The sequence below is a fragment of the Astyanax mexicanus genome, chromosome 8, assembly GCF_023375975.1.
Source record: "Astyanax mexicanus isolate ESR-SI-001 chromosome 8, AstMex3_surface, whole genome shotgun sequence".
NCBI classification, from domain to species: domain Eukaryota; kingdom Metazoa; phylum Chordata; class Actinopteri; order Characiformes; family Acestrorhamphidae; genus Astyanax; species Astyanax mexicanus.
The window spans coordinates 26642943-26654973 of NC_064415.1; the positions used below are offsets into that span (position 1 = coordinate 26642943).

Genomic DNA, 12031 nt, shown 5'->3' on the forward strand with positions numbered 1-12031 from the left:
TTCGAACCTGCTGTATTCTAACTTCACCTTTGTAGGCCAAACCTTTAAACATCTCATCTCAAACTACTCATACATCTAACGTTTCCAGGTGTAGCTATATGTGCTCTTAAAGCTAGACTGTCCCAGAAACCTCTTGTTCTCTGGACCGGCCAGAGACGCACCAAGATTAGCCTCAGTCATGGACCTGGGTGGCTGAGGCCGTCTCAACGGTGATCCATATGGTGCTGGAGCAGCCGGGGCAGATGCTGTGCTTTTTGTTGGGGAAAGAAAAGACAGAGGTGAGCGACTGGCACTCCAGCCCTGGCTCTTTGCTGGAGGCTCATAGGAAACCTTGGCTTTCCAGTCTGCTGGAGGTTCAGGGAGCAGCTTACGCTGAGCTGCGGAGCGCAGACTAGAAGCGATGGACTGTTGCATGTCCTGGAAAGCAAAGGCCTCGTCCACCAGGCCCAGTGGGTGGCGAGATGCAGCCTCCCATGGAGTCGGAGGCTTGCGGCCCTTTTCTAATCGGAAGACCTGCCTCTCTCTGGATTGAGAGGTGTAAGTCGCGTGGGATGAAGGTCTCGGCGATGGGGAAACAGATGCAGACCTTGAATTGATGCCCAGTGGGGACAGTCTAACAGGCGGAGATAGAGACGAGCTTCTTCCAAGTGCCTGAAAAAAACAATAATGAAACTTTTATGAAGAAAGAAAAAAACAGGACAAACAGTAGCTGAAATAACAAGAGTATTTCATTAAGTTTTAAATAATGACACTAATTCCTAAATTATATTTGTTTCAGTAGTAAATTTAATATAGACTCACTGTTATTGGAACTAATTTGAGGTAACTACTCTCTTCAAAGCAGCAATCCTTGAATTGAAAATATATATTTTATATTATATATATTTATATTATATATGGTCTGGTAAGTCCTGACATTGTTTCCTGTTGGGCTTCCTGTGAAAGCTGTCTTTTCAGCAGCTTCCAATGGTTACCAACTTTGGCACTGCTAATTGCACTGATACAAAGCTACTGCATACATGGAGGTATCAGAATGACAAAGTCTGTCATCATCTGAGAAAGAAATGCAGAATTGGATAGAAGAGAGCATGATAGAGTGCATGATAAACCCACCAGATTTATTCACTCTAAAAAGAGGTAAGTCGGTTCACGTGATTATTTGGCTTGGTATTGCTACTGCATTTGCGCAGATCACCACATTCAGGAGGGGCTTTCACACTAGCACGCTGTCCCCATCCCCTTCTCTCACAGTGTAAATTGTAATCTGGTTGGCTCATTTTGTTTAAGGGCGGGACTTTATCCTTGAGCATTATGAGATCTTCCAAGTCATATTTCAGTAAGTGGTTGGTTTCCTCATTAATTAACATGTCTGCGACACCACAACGCTCATTTTTTGTGCCTGCTCTCACCAGAGAGGTCTCTAAATCCTCAAATGTTGCATTATCATGTGCCACAAATAGTTTTTGGTGTGATGTCATTAAAAGAACCAGATTAAGATAAAAAAAGATTAATCAGTATGAAGACCCTTTTATAGATAAAGCAAAAAATCTCTGACAAATTAAATTCTGTACCTAAGTGGACTTTTTTAGAAGGGCAGACTGTCTTTTTTACTTTTTTAATCCACTAAACGGCCTGTTCTATTGGAGAAACATTATGTTTTTAGTACCTTTACTTATAAGAGTATGTCTCATTTTAATGAATATTATTGTTAGCTAATACGAATAACATCAGAAATTAACTAATTTAAAATGAATTACTGGAATCTTCACATTATATAAAAGGCCTTTACATTTTAAAAGGATCCCACATTTCTTGATGACCAGCTCAAGATTCCGAAGGTAAGTTTGAGTTTGATGGTTTTGCTAGTCTACAATTATGATCAACCTGATCAAACGAAACAAACCAGTATAAACTAGCATAAACACACAGGATTGGTCGGCCAGATAGGCTAGCTTGGCCAAAATAAAAAGCAGCATACACTGGTTAATACGCTGGTTAATTTACAAGTAAAAAGTATCCTTTTACCTGGCTGACCAGATTTTCAACCTCCTGCACTGCCAAAAACTTAGACACCAGCTTTAAAACCAGCTACCAGCAAAGATTGGCCCAGAACTGTATTTTTCAGCGGGGCCATCTCATTTGGTTTTCTGAAGAACCATCCAATGAAAAGTTCTGATGTAAAACACGAGATTCTTAAATAGCATTGGATAAATAATTATTTTGTAGACAATCTCAAAGTAATAACTTACACATTTGCAAAATATATATGATTTGATTTGGCAAAAATAGCATGCAACAATTAAACAGACAATTTAAAATAAAATGGAAGTGTGGAAGCCCCTCCTGGATGTGGAGATCTGTGCAAGCGCAGTAGCCATACCAAGCCAAATAATCACAAGAACTGACTTACCCACACTGTAAAAATAATACGATTATATGTGATGAACAGGCATGAACTGATGAACTGGGGTTTTCAAACCTGATGAACTGACTCCTATTGTATCCCATGAATTATGGAAGCTAAAGATATGCATGTGGAGTCACTTGTCTGATTGCAAGGAAAATCCGAGCCAGATGCTGCCAGTGAAGATCATCATTACACACTGTCCTATGTATTTTCAGTACACACGTGATACTGTGGATTGAGGAATGTTAAATGTCTGAACAACATCAGACACAACTTTGTGAGTCTCACTCACAAGATACCACCTCACAAGTTAAACAACTTGTACAATTGTGGGCATTCCCAATCCAACCATGACAACTATTAGTTGGATATGGTAAGATGGCCTACTAATGTAAAATGAAAGCAATTTTTGAAAACTATATATTTTTAGTGTGCATTTTGAAACTTTTAAAGTAACATCTGATGAAATGAGGGAATAAGTGATCTGTGGGAAAACTGTTGTGATATCTTGAAGCTTTGAGAACACAGTTTCGCTGTGTTACACAGTTTCTTTGTTTAACGTTGTTACTATTAATGCAAGTTAGGCCATGTTTCATTCACTGGAATGTTGTTTGCAAGGACAGGTGGATCATGAGAACTTCTAAGCACTACTTTTTGTTACTTGAGCGCATGAAAGTCTCAAAGTCAAAACAGATTAAACTCCAAGAAGTCAGTCAGCCAGCGCCGGCCACCTGCAGGTCGAGCTAAAGAGCAGGGGTTACATCAAGTGGCCATTGATACAGGATGTGTCAGCACACCACTTAGCCTGCCCCCTGTGATTTCTCTGAACAATTAGCTTATGAAGAGGGTCCTCCTGAGTAATCCACATTTAGTCCTGTTTAATGGAAGTGGCCTGACCTTCAGTGTGGATGACATTATCTGCTTTCCGTAACTCTCTTTTCTATAAGAGTTCCACTAGAAAGTGTGATTAGAGAACCACAGCCATGCTGCCACATACAGAACTGTGTTCAGCAGAGAATAGCAAAAGCTGCAGCAGAGAAGACTGTGCTGACACCTGCTGTTAAAACGGTGGAAATACAGTTTGTATATATATATTTTTTTCTTTACCAACATGAGTCACTGCTGCTTTAATGGTCAGTGCTTGGTCAGCTCTTTCAGCAACAGCAGTGATTCACTACAACAGCTTTCATTTATCTGTTAACGACCTACAAAACCAATATAATCCTTCAGGCGTTTACTCATTTAATGATCAGCCACACCAATGGACAGGTGATATCTGCTGCAAGCAAAACCAAAAGTCTTATTACTTATATGCACACACAGCTCTGGAACAAAATAAGAGACCACTTAAAAATTAAGAGTTTTTTTGATTTTACCAAATTGAAAACCAGGAGCGGCATAAATCCAAAAGCAGTGTGTAAGACTGGTGGAGGAGAACATGCCAAGATGCATAAAAACTGTGATTAAAAATTAGGTTTATTCCACCAAATATTGATTTCTGAACTCTTAAATCTTTATGAATATGAACCTGTTTTCTTTGCATTACTTGAGGTCTGAAAGCTCTGCATCTTTTTTGTTATTTCAGCCATTTCTCATTTTCTGCAAATAAATGCTCTAAATGACAACATTTTAATTTGGAATTTGGGAGGAATGTTGTCCGTAGTTTAAAGAAGTACGTAGTACGTAGTTTTCTATTGGTCCACACTGTAAAATAATATATATATATATATATATATATATATATATATATATATATATATATATATATATATTTTTTTTTTAAATGAATTAATCCTGCTTTATAATGCACACATACCGTACATGCATATTCATGGTAAACATTTAATTATAATATAATATAAATGACTAATTAGTATATACATAGAGATGTGTTTTCTTTAATATTCTGTAAAATCAGTGTTATAAATTTGTTATAAATGGCTGATTTCAAATAAGTTGGAATACATAATAGATCACATATAGTTCATTGTGTGACAGATATACGGTGTGTTATGTATAAATATTCTAATATATTCCATATAAATAACACCTATATACTGCCATATATAAAAATTATGAATGGGTTAGTTTACATTTCTACACATTATTTGTTTTCTAAATAAAACTTCTTAATAATTAAAATTGATCATAAAGTAATAGAACTCATAATAACTACATGCTCCACTCTCAATGAAAACGTAATGATTCTCACTTCTGCACTAAAAAGTCTGGATAAATCTAAATGAGATCAAGAGACAGGTGCTACATGAGTGCCCTCCTCTCTTTCAGGTCATGGGCTGAGATATCATATTCTTCCAAAAATAACCCCAGCCTGCCCCAGCAGAGGGCCTTCACTCATATCACTTCCATATTTTACAAATTACACGCCTTTGCACTCCTCAACTGCATGATGCAACCCATAGCCACTTTTAGAACCTTCATTTTAATAATCTGCTCCCTGCAAATCAGGGCACGGACACTAGTTGCTACTTACCCATCACACTACGTGGGCATTTAAAAAAAAGCTTTATCTCATGAAGTTCTATGGTGGACCACTGCTATGGTTAATGTACCATGGTTAATGTATTGGTGTGACTTGCTTATTCAGTTCTATTCATTGGAATGACAGTGTTGTTCTTTGTATAAATAAAACGTAAAAAGAATGTGAACGTAATGAGCTGATGCAAGGCAGGGTGAAAGCAGCAGTTGCATGCAACCAAATATGAACCAAAGAAATCCAAAACAGAAGGACAGAGAGTCTTTTTAATAGCACTGTAGCAAATCTTACAGAAAGTGCACTATGAAGGAAAATCACAAAAGAAGAAAAATAGAACATGATGATGACAATGACTGAAAAAAAGCTAGCAAATTACAAAACAGTCATAATGAATGTTTTCTAAATTTGCTTTAAAAAATGTCACTTTACAAGAAGGACAAAATAATTATATTTTTTACTTATATCAGCAATTGAAAACAAATTTGTCACAAAAACAAAAATAACAGAGCTAAATGTAGAAACACAGAAATAAAATAAAAAGCGTGAAGCAGGAAATTATGCTGTGTGAATTTTAACTGAAAAAAAAAAACGAAACATGAGCATGAGAGTTTAAAAGTTGTACAAGGAAACCCTGTCTTCCTGCCTCACCTGATGTCTGAATGCATATGTCTGACACAATATCTACAAAAGACTTTTAATGATATGAAACACTCCACTTTCTGTTATTGTTACAATGGATATTGAAAGACCCAGATATATGGCCCAGTCCTATTTCACCTCTTGCCCCTACCTCTTCATGTTATCAGAATCACAGCAAGATGGCTCCACAAGCGACCAAAACTACAAAGGTAGTATTTCCTTTGCTTTAAATGATATTAACCAATACATTTACTTCAATAATTAATGTAGTTTCAATGTTTTATGTCTCTTTTTGTCATAACAAGCATAAAAAATCGCTAGTAGCATGTATCACTATCTAGATAGCTAACTAAATTTCCTGTTCCACCTTAAATGGTTCAACAGCACTTATCGAGGCTGCTGCATTTAAGGTGGAACGGACCATTTTAAACAAGAAGCTAGCAAACAGCTAGCTAACTTTAGCTCCCTATTAAAATTAGTTAGGGGTGTAATAAATATATGAATATATAAAATATATATTCAGTGTATTTAATAAAAATAGACATTTAAATATATAAAATGGCCAGGACTGCACTGCATCTGTTTTCAAACTTTGGCTCAGTCAAATGTTTTAATACATTCATACTTACATATTTCACTTAAACCACTGAGATACTGTACAACAATAACTCAAACTCTACAGGCAAAAACTGTTTTCTGTCTTACAAAGTCATGTCTACAGTATAAAAGCCCATTTCCTTCACATAAAAAATAAAAGTAAAAATAAGGGTCCTCCACATTTACAAGATACTAAGTCATAATTATGAGATAATAAGTCATAATTATGATATACTTAGTCATAGTTTTGAGATATTAAGTGGTGGGATTATCTCATAATAATGACTTAGTATGTAATATATATGACGGACTATATAATTACTATTACAATTACATATCATAATTACAATGACTCATATGATCTCATAATAATGACTGACTGACTGAATCTCGTAATTTTAACTTAGCATCTCGTAATTATGACTTAGTATCTTATAATTATGACTAACTATCTCATTATTTTAACTTAGCATCTTGCAGAAATGGGCTTCCACACTAGAGCATTCAGCAGTAAGGAAGGTATACTTACTCAACTGAACAATCTTTCTTTGACCTAGTATTTATTTTCCCTCCTTGATCAAACATTCACTTTTCTACAATCCTCTTCCACTATCGGATGGACAAACATTGCATTCAGGCCATCTCATATTACCTGTTTGAGGTACACTCATTTAAATTGAGTCTAATTAAGATTAGACGTCTAATTTGTGTGATACATGTGCAATGTTATATTGTAAAACAACACAAATCATTTTAAATATACAGAGGTTGTCAAACACTGAGTAAACTCTCTGTTTTTAATTTCTCTGTTGGCAGGAAGTGAAAATTCTGTGAAAAATATATAATATATATATATATATATATATATATATATATATATATATATAATATATAATTGTGTATATATGATGTATTTTCTGCAAATTTGTCAAACTTCTTATATACAGCTTTCAATCCTAGCTATACATTATTTGTCAGCATTTTCAACAGCACTAGGCTTCCAAACCTGTGCAGCACTTTTTTTGGCAGAGAACTTAGGTTTCGGAGCATTAAGGATATTGTTTCCTGAAGCAGAATCTGCTCTTGGTGCTACTGGGAACGTAGGTGCCACATAAGAATTAGAAGCTGGTTGATAGCTTGGTGCTGGTGCAGCTGGATAGGTTGGATTTGGGTTGGTTTGATATGGAGGGGGCTGCTGGTAAGGGGGACTTGGGGCTTGCTGGTACATATTTGAAGGAGGCTGTTGGTAAGGATGCTGGGGATTATACATTTGTTGATAAGGACCTTGTTGATAAGCATTAGGGGGAGGCTGATAGCTGTTAGGAGGAGCATGGTGATAAGGGCCATCTTGTATAGAAGGTGAGGGACCAGGCATACCATAGGGGTGTTGGGATGGATCGGGATGCTGTGGTATGAAACCATAGGGGACAGCTTGATCATATTGCAAATGCTGGTTTTGGTTTGGCAGACCAGCAACTTGCATATAAGCTTGAGCCTGAGCCTGTGCTTGAGCCTGTGCTTGAGCTTGAGCCTGGGCTTGAGCCTGGGCTTCAGCCACTCTCTGAGCCTCAAGCTTTTCAGCCGCCTCCCTTTCTGCAGCAAGTTTCTCTGCTGCTGGCCCATAAGTAAAAAGAGAGGAATCTAACTGGTAAGGCTGATGCTTCATGACATCCAGAACATGAAGGGGTTTTGGGGCAGGTTTTTCTTTCTCTTTGTTCTTATTTTTGTTCTTTATAGAAGGGCTAGAAGAGGGAGGTTGTTTGATAGCACCTGGTGGATATGTGGGACACTGAAGTGGGTTGTACGCCAATGGTGGAGGAGCACGGCAATTAGGCGAATATTTCCAAGTGGTTGGCAAAGAAGGTGAAGGTGAAGAAGGTCTTGCCTTGTTTGCTTGCACTGTTTCAGCATCCACCACATACTTCTCCATTCTGGACTGCCTTTTAGCAAAAAGTTCAGCTCCCTTCCCTCGCAGGGCTGGCATCTCGAACGCTGAACCCATTCCAGTGGGGGAAATTGTCCTGCTTGTTGGAGTGGGGGATGGTACCTTTGTTCCAATTGTGTATGAGCCCATTCTCTGTAGGGGGCGTGGCTGAGTGGTCTGAGGTGGACTCCATGGTTTGGCTGATGGAGGAAGCTTTTGAGGTTCAGCAGGTGCTGTGTTACTGACTGGACCTTGCTGAGGACGTGGTGCCCAAGTACTCAAACCAGTTTGATTCTGAGACTGTGGTGGTTGCTCATGCTGAGGTTGATGAACCCATGGTGGCTGTGCCTGAGCTGGGTGCTGTGGCTGAGTCCAAGGTGGCTGTACTTGGTTCTGTTCTGGTGCCCATGAGTTCATCGTTTGCTGCGGATGATCTTGAGGCTGTTGAGACCATTGTGGTGGTGGTTGTGACTGGTTAGGTCCTGAGGCCCAAGGACCCTGGGGTTGCTGCATCTGTGCTGGTGGCTGCGTTGGTGGTTGAGCCTGCTGAACCCATGGAGGCTGGGCTTGTACTGGACTCTGAGGTTGGGTCCAAGCATTTGCAGGTGGCTGTGGTAGAGTTTGCTGTGGAGCCTGAGATGCCCAGGGTGGTTGCGGCTGTGACTGACCCTGGGTTTGGGCCCATGGGGGCTGGACTTGTTGTTGAGGGGCTGCCCAAGGTGGTACTGGCTGGGATTCCTGTTGTTGTGGCATCCAGGGGGGCTGAACTTGGGTCTGATTTAAATCTTGAGACCAAGCACCAATAGGTGGCTGTGTTGGCGCTTGGGATTGAGCCCATGGAGGCTGAGGTGGAGACTGAGTTGGAACTGAGGCCCAAGAATTAATTTGAGGTTGAGGCTGGGCTTGAGGTTGAGCTTGGGCTTGAGGATGAGCTTGAGGTGGAGCTTGAGGATGAGCTTGAGGTTGAGCTTGAGGATGAGCTTGAGGATGAGCTTGAGGATGGGCTTGAGGATGGGGTTGGGGTGGACTCTGTGTCACCCAAGGAGGTTGGAGTTGCGACTGAGTATGAACAGATGATGACTGTTGCACTTTTGGAAGGGCTTGTGGTTGTGTTACCCAAGGTAGCTGCATGTGCGGTTGAGTCTGTGCAATAGATTGCGACTGAACCTCAGGTGTACCCCAAGCACTAACAGGGGGCTGCTGTGGGGCCTGAGTTGAAGATGGACCCCAAGAGCTTACAGGTGGCTCTGGCTTTGCTTGTACTGGAGGTGATGGTTGGACAGGGTGATGGTTGTTCATGTGCTGCTGGGGTTGATTTTCATTCCAGGGCTCTTTTTGCTGATCTGGTTGCATTTGTTGTTCAGGTGCACTCCATGTATCAACTTCTTCTTGCTGTTCCTGTGAAGGGGGGTTATGGAGAGCTTCCTGTAGTTCAGGGGCAGGTGTGGGGGAGGGTTCTTGCTGTGGTATGGCCGAGGACTCCATTTCAGGGGCAGTGTCGGCTTCAGGCCCAAGAGCCTCAGCAGTTGCTGGGACGTTATTTTCAGCATGCTGAGGGAACTGCTGGCTTGGGATTTCTGGTTGTGGTGACCATGGTGGAGAGGCAGGGTTTATGTGTGGCTTGGGAGCGACTGGTGGTGGGATTTTGTGCTTCACTTTAGGGGACTGCAAAAAGTTGCAGGCTTCTGCCCCCAAACTTAGGTAATCCTCCTCTGGACCAGACTCAAAGCCTGCCTTCCTGTCACCCCTGTTAAGGAGATTTAACAGCTCTGGATTCGGGGAAACTTTTGGAGACTCTTTGAAAGTGAACATTGGCTTAGCTTTGTTCTTCCATCTGGTATCTTGCAAGATCCCTGTCTTGATCGCTGGTACAGATATTCTCTCATCGCGCGAAGCAATTTGTTCACCCTGTCCAGCTGAATAGCAGGGTTGCTCCTGACTAGATGGTGGGGTAAATGGAGCCGCTGCCTGATTCTGCACAGAGAATGGCTTGGCACTTCTATTCATGACTGATGACTGCATTGCATTGGTTTGGCTGGACATACCATTCATATGTTGCGCATACTGTTGCACTTGCTGCTGCTGTTGATACTCTTGAGATTGGTGATACTGTTGAGACTGATGGTACTGCTGCTGTTGTTGGTACTCTTGCTGTTGCTGATAATGCTGTTCCTGGTACTCTTGCTGTTGCTGGTAATGCTGTTGCTGATACTGCAACTGCTGCTGGTATTCTTGATATTGTTGCTGCTGTTGCTGCTGCTGATAATATTGTTCTTGGTATTGCTGGTACTGCTGCTGCTGCTGCTGTTGGTGGTGCATGTTTACATCCATGTAATTCTGGCTGTCAGTAGCCTGGATGTAAGAGTGTTGTTCCACCTGTTGATAACGCTTCTCAGCCTCCTGAATTCCTTCGACCGGGATTCCCTTATTTCTCAACTCTTCGTGTTCAGCTGCAATTTCATCCATACGTTGTTTGCGCTGGGCAAACATCAGGGCTCCTTTACCTTTCGTTTCAGGAAGTGCATTCATATCTTCTGGGTTTTGAAGCTTGCGCTCGATCTCCAGTAGTCCAGTGTCCCAGTCAAAGGTCACAATGCTTTTGTGGCCTGGGGGATTTGTGAAGAAATCCTCATCAAGTTCAGTTTCACTTGTGGCTAGAACTGTAAATTCAACAGCATGCGTCTCCTTGTTGTCGTCGTCTTCGTCCTCCTCGTCCTGGAACTCTGGTTCGTTCTCTCCAGTTCCGTAGCTAACGAGTGTGTACTGCTTGGCCCTCTGTCTATGCTTCTTGAACATCAACACCCCCTTATTATTGGGGTTGGGGGCAGCAGCAGTGAGGAGAAGAGCAATGCGCTTACATTTAGACTTGGCCTCTTTCACCTGCTTCTCAGACAGGCTCTCACTCCGCCGGAGCCCTTGAAAATGGAAAGAAAGGTTTGAGGAGTTAGAGTCACAGGGAGGGTATTGATGTTGGTGAGCAGGTATAGTATAGTAGAAATGCTATAAACTAAAGAAAAATGGCTTACTGACTAAATATATTTTACACTCATATGGCTTAATAATTATAGAAACCATTATATATACCCATTTTGTTTATCTGTTCAAATAGCTAAGAAGTATCAAAGCATATCAAACATAAAACAATTTTTTTTTTAGCAAATTCTATAACATAGTTATTTTCTAAAACTATTCACTATAGTGCACTACTTTTTATAACAATCCTACAATGCACCAAACTATATAGTGCACAAATGATGTATCATAGTAGACGTGAAATACCCATAATACATCACTTTGTTCGCTTTGAATAGGGCAGTCTATAGAGCACTGTTTTAAATGCAGCTTGCATGTTTTTGGCCAGTGGAACTATTTGGGCAACTATTTTGGGTCTGAGGCCTGCGACTAGTTGTAATTAGGAGCTGTTAGCCAAATCTAATTTTAAAGCTTCAGAAACTTCAGATACTTTTTTAAAATTTTATTTCTAATTTGTTTCCCATTTTGTTCCCAATTTACTCGGCCAATTACTCAAACAACTCATTAGGACTCATTTTTATCACTACTGATGCTCCAACACCTGGAGGGTGAAGATTAGCACATGCCTCCTCCGATACATGTGAACATCAAACTGCTGCTGGTGTAGCATTACCGAGTAGCCAACACGCTTGGAGGAAACCCACCCAGAGAGAGCAAGGCCCATTGTGTGCTCTCAGGGCTCCGGTAGCCCTGAGGATTCAAACTGGCAGGATTCAAAGCTCCTGATCATAGTGGCAGCGCTTAGCTGGCTGGACCACTTGGAGCCCCTAGCTTCAGATACTTTACCCATGTGCTGGAATTAAAAACTGAAAGTAATTAGTGCCAACAAGGCAGGGCAAGAAGACTACATTGCAAACTGTTATTAAGAAGCAGCAGTTCAGGGGAACTGTGGAAGTCAACATAAAAATCTATAAAAGAAATGCCTTGGTGTATG

The 12031-nt window shown here is 40.6% G+C and overlaps 1 protein-coding gene across 3 annotated transcripts in view; it reads right to left on the reverse strand.

Annotated features, from left to right (window-relative positions):
* The window catches only part of LOC103035875 (synaptopodin-2-like), a 37007-nt gene continuing 24976 nt past the window's right edge, over positions 1 to 12031 (reverse strand). For 2 of the 3 annotated variants that reach the window (XM_049482704.1, XM_049482705.1), the window contains exon 4: positions 7029 to 10979. In XM_049482704.1, the coding sequence (XP_049338661.1) occupies positions 7108 to 10979 (3872 nt within the window). In that variant the 3' untranslated portion in view covers positions 7029 to 7107. Of the gene's footprint in view, positions 652 to 7028; positions 10980 to 12031 lie in introns of those variants that run through there. The other variant, XM_049482706.1, reaches the window with a different exon arrangement.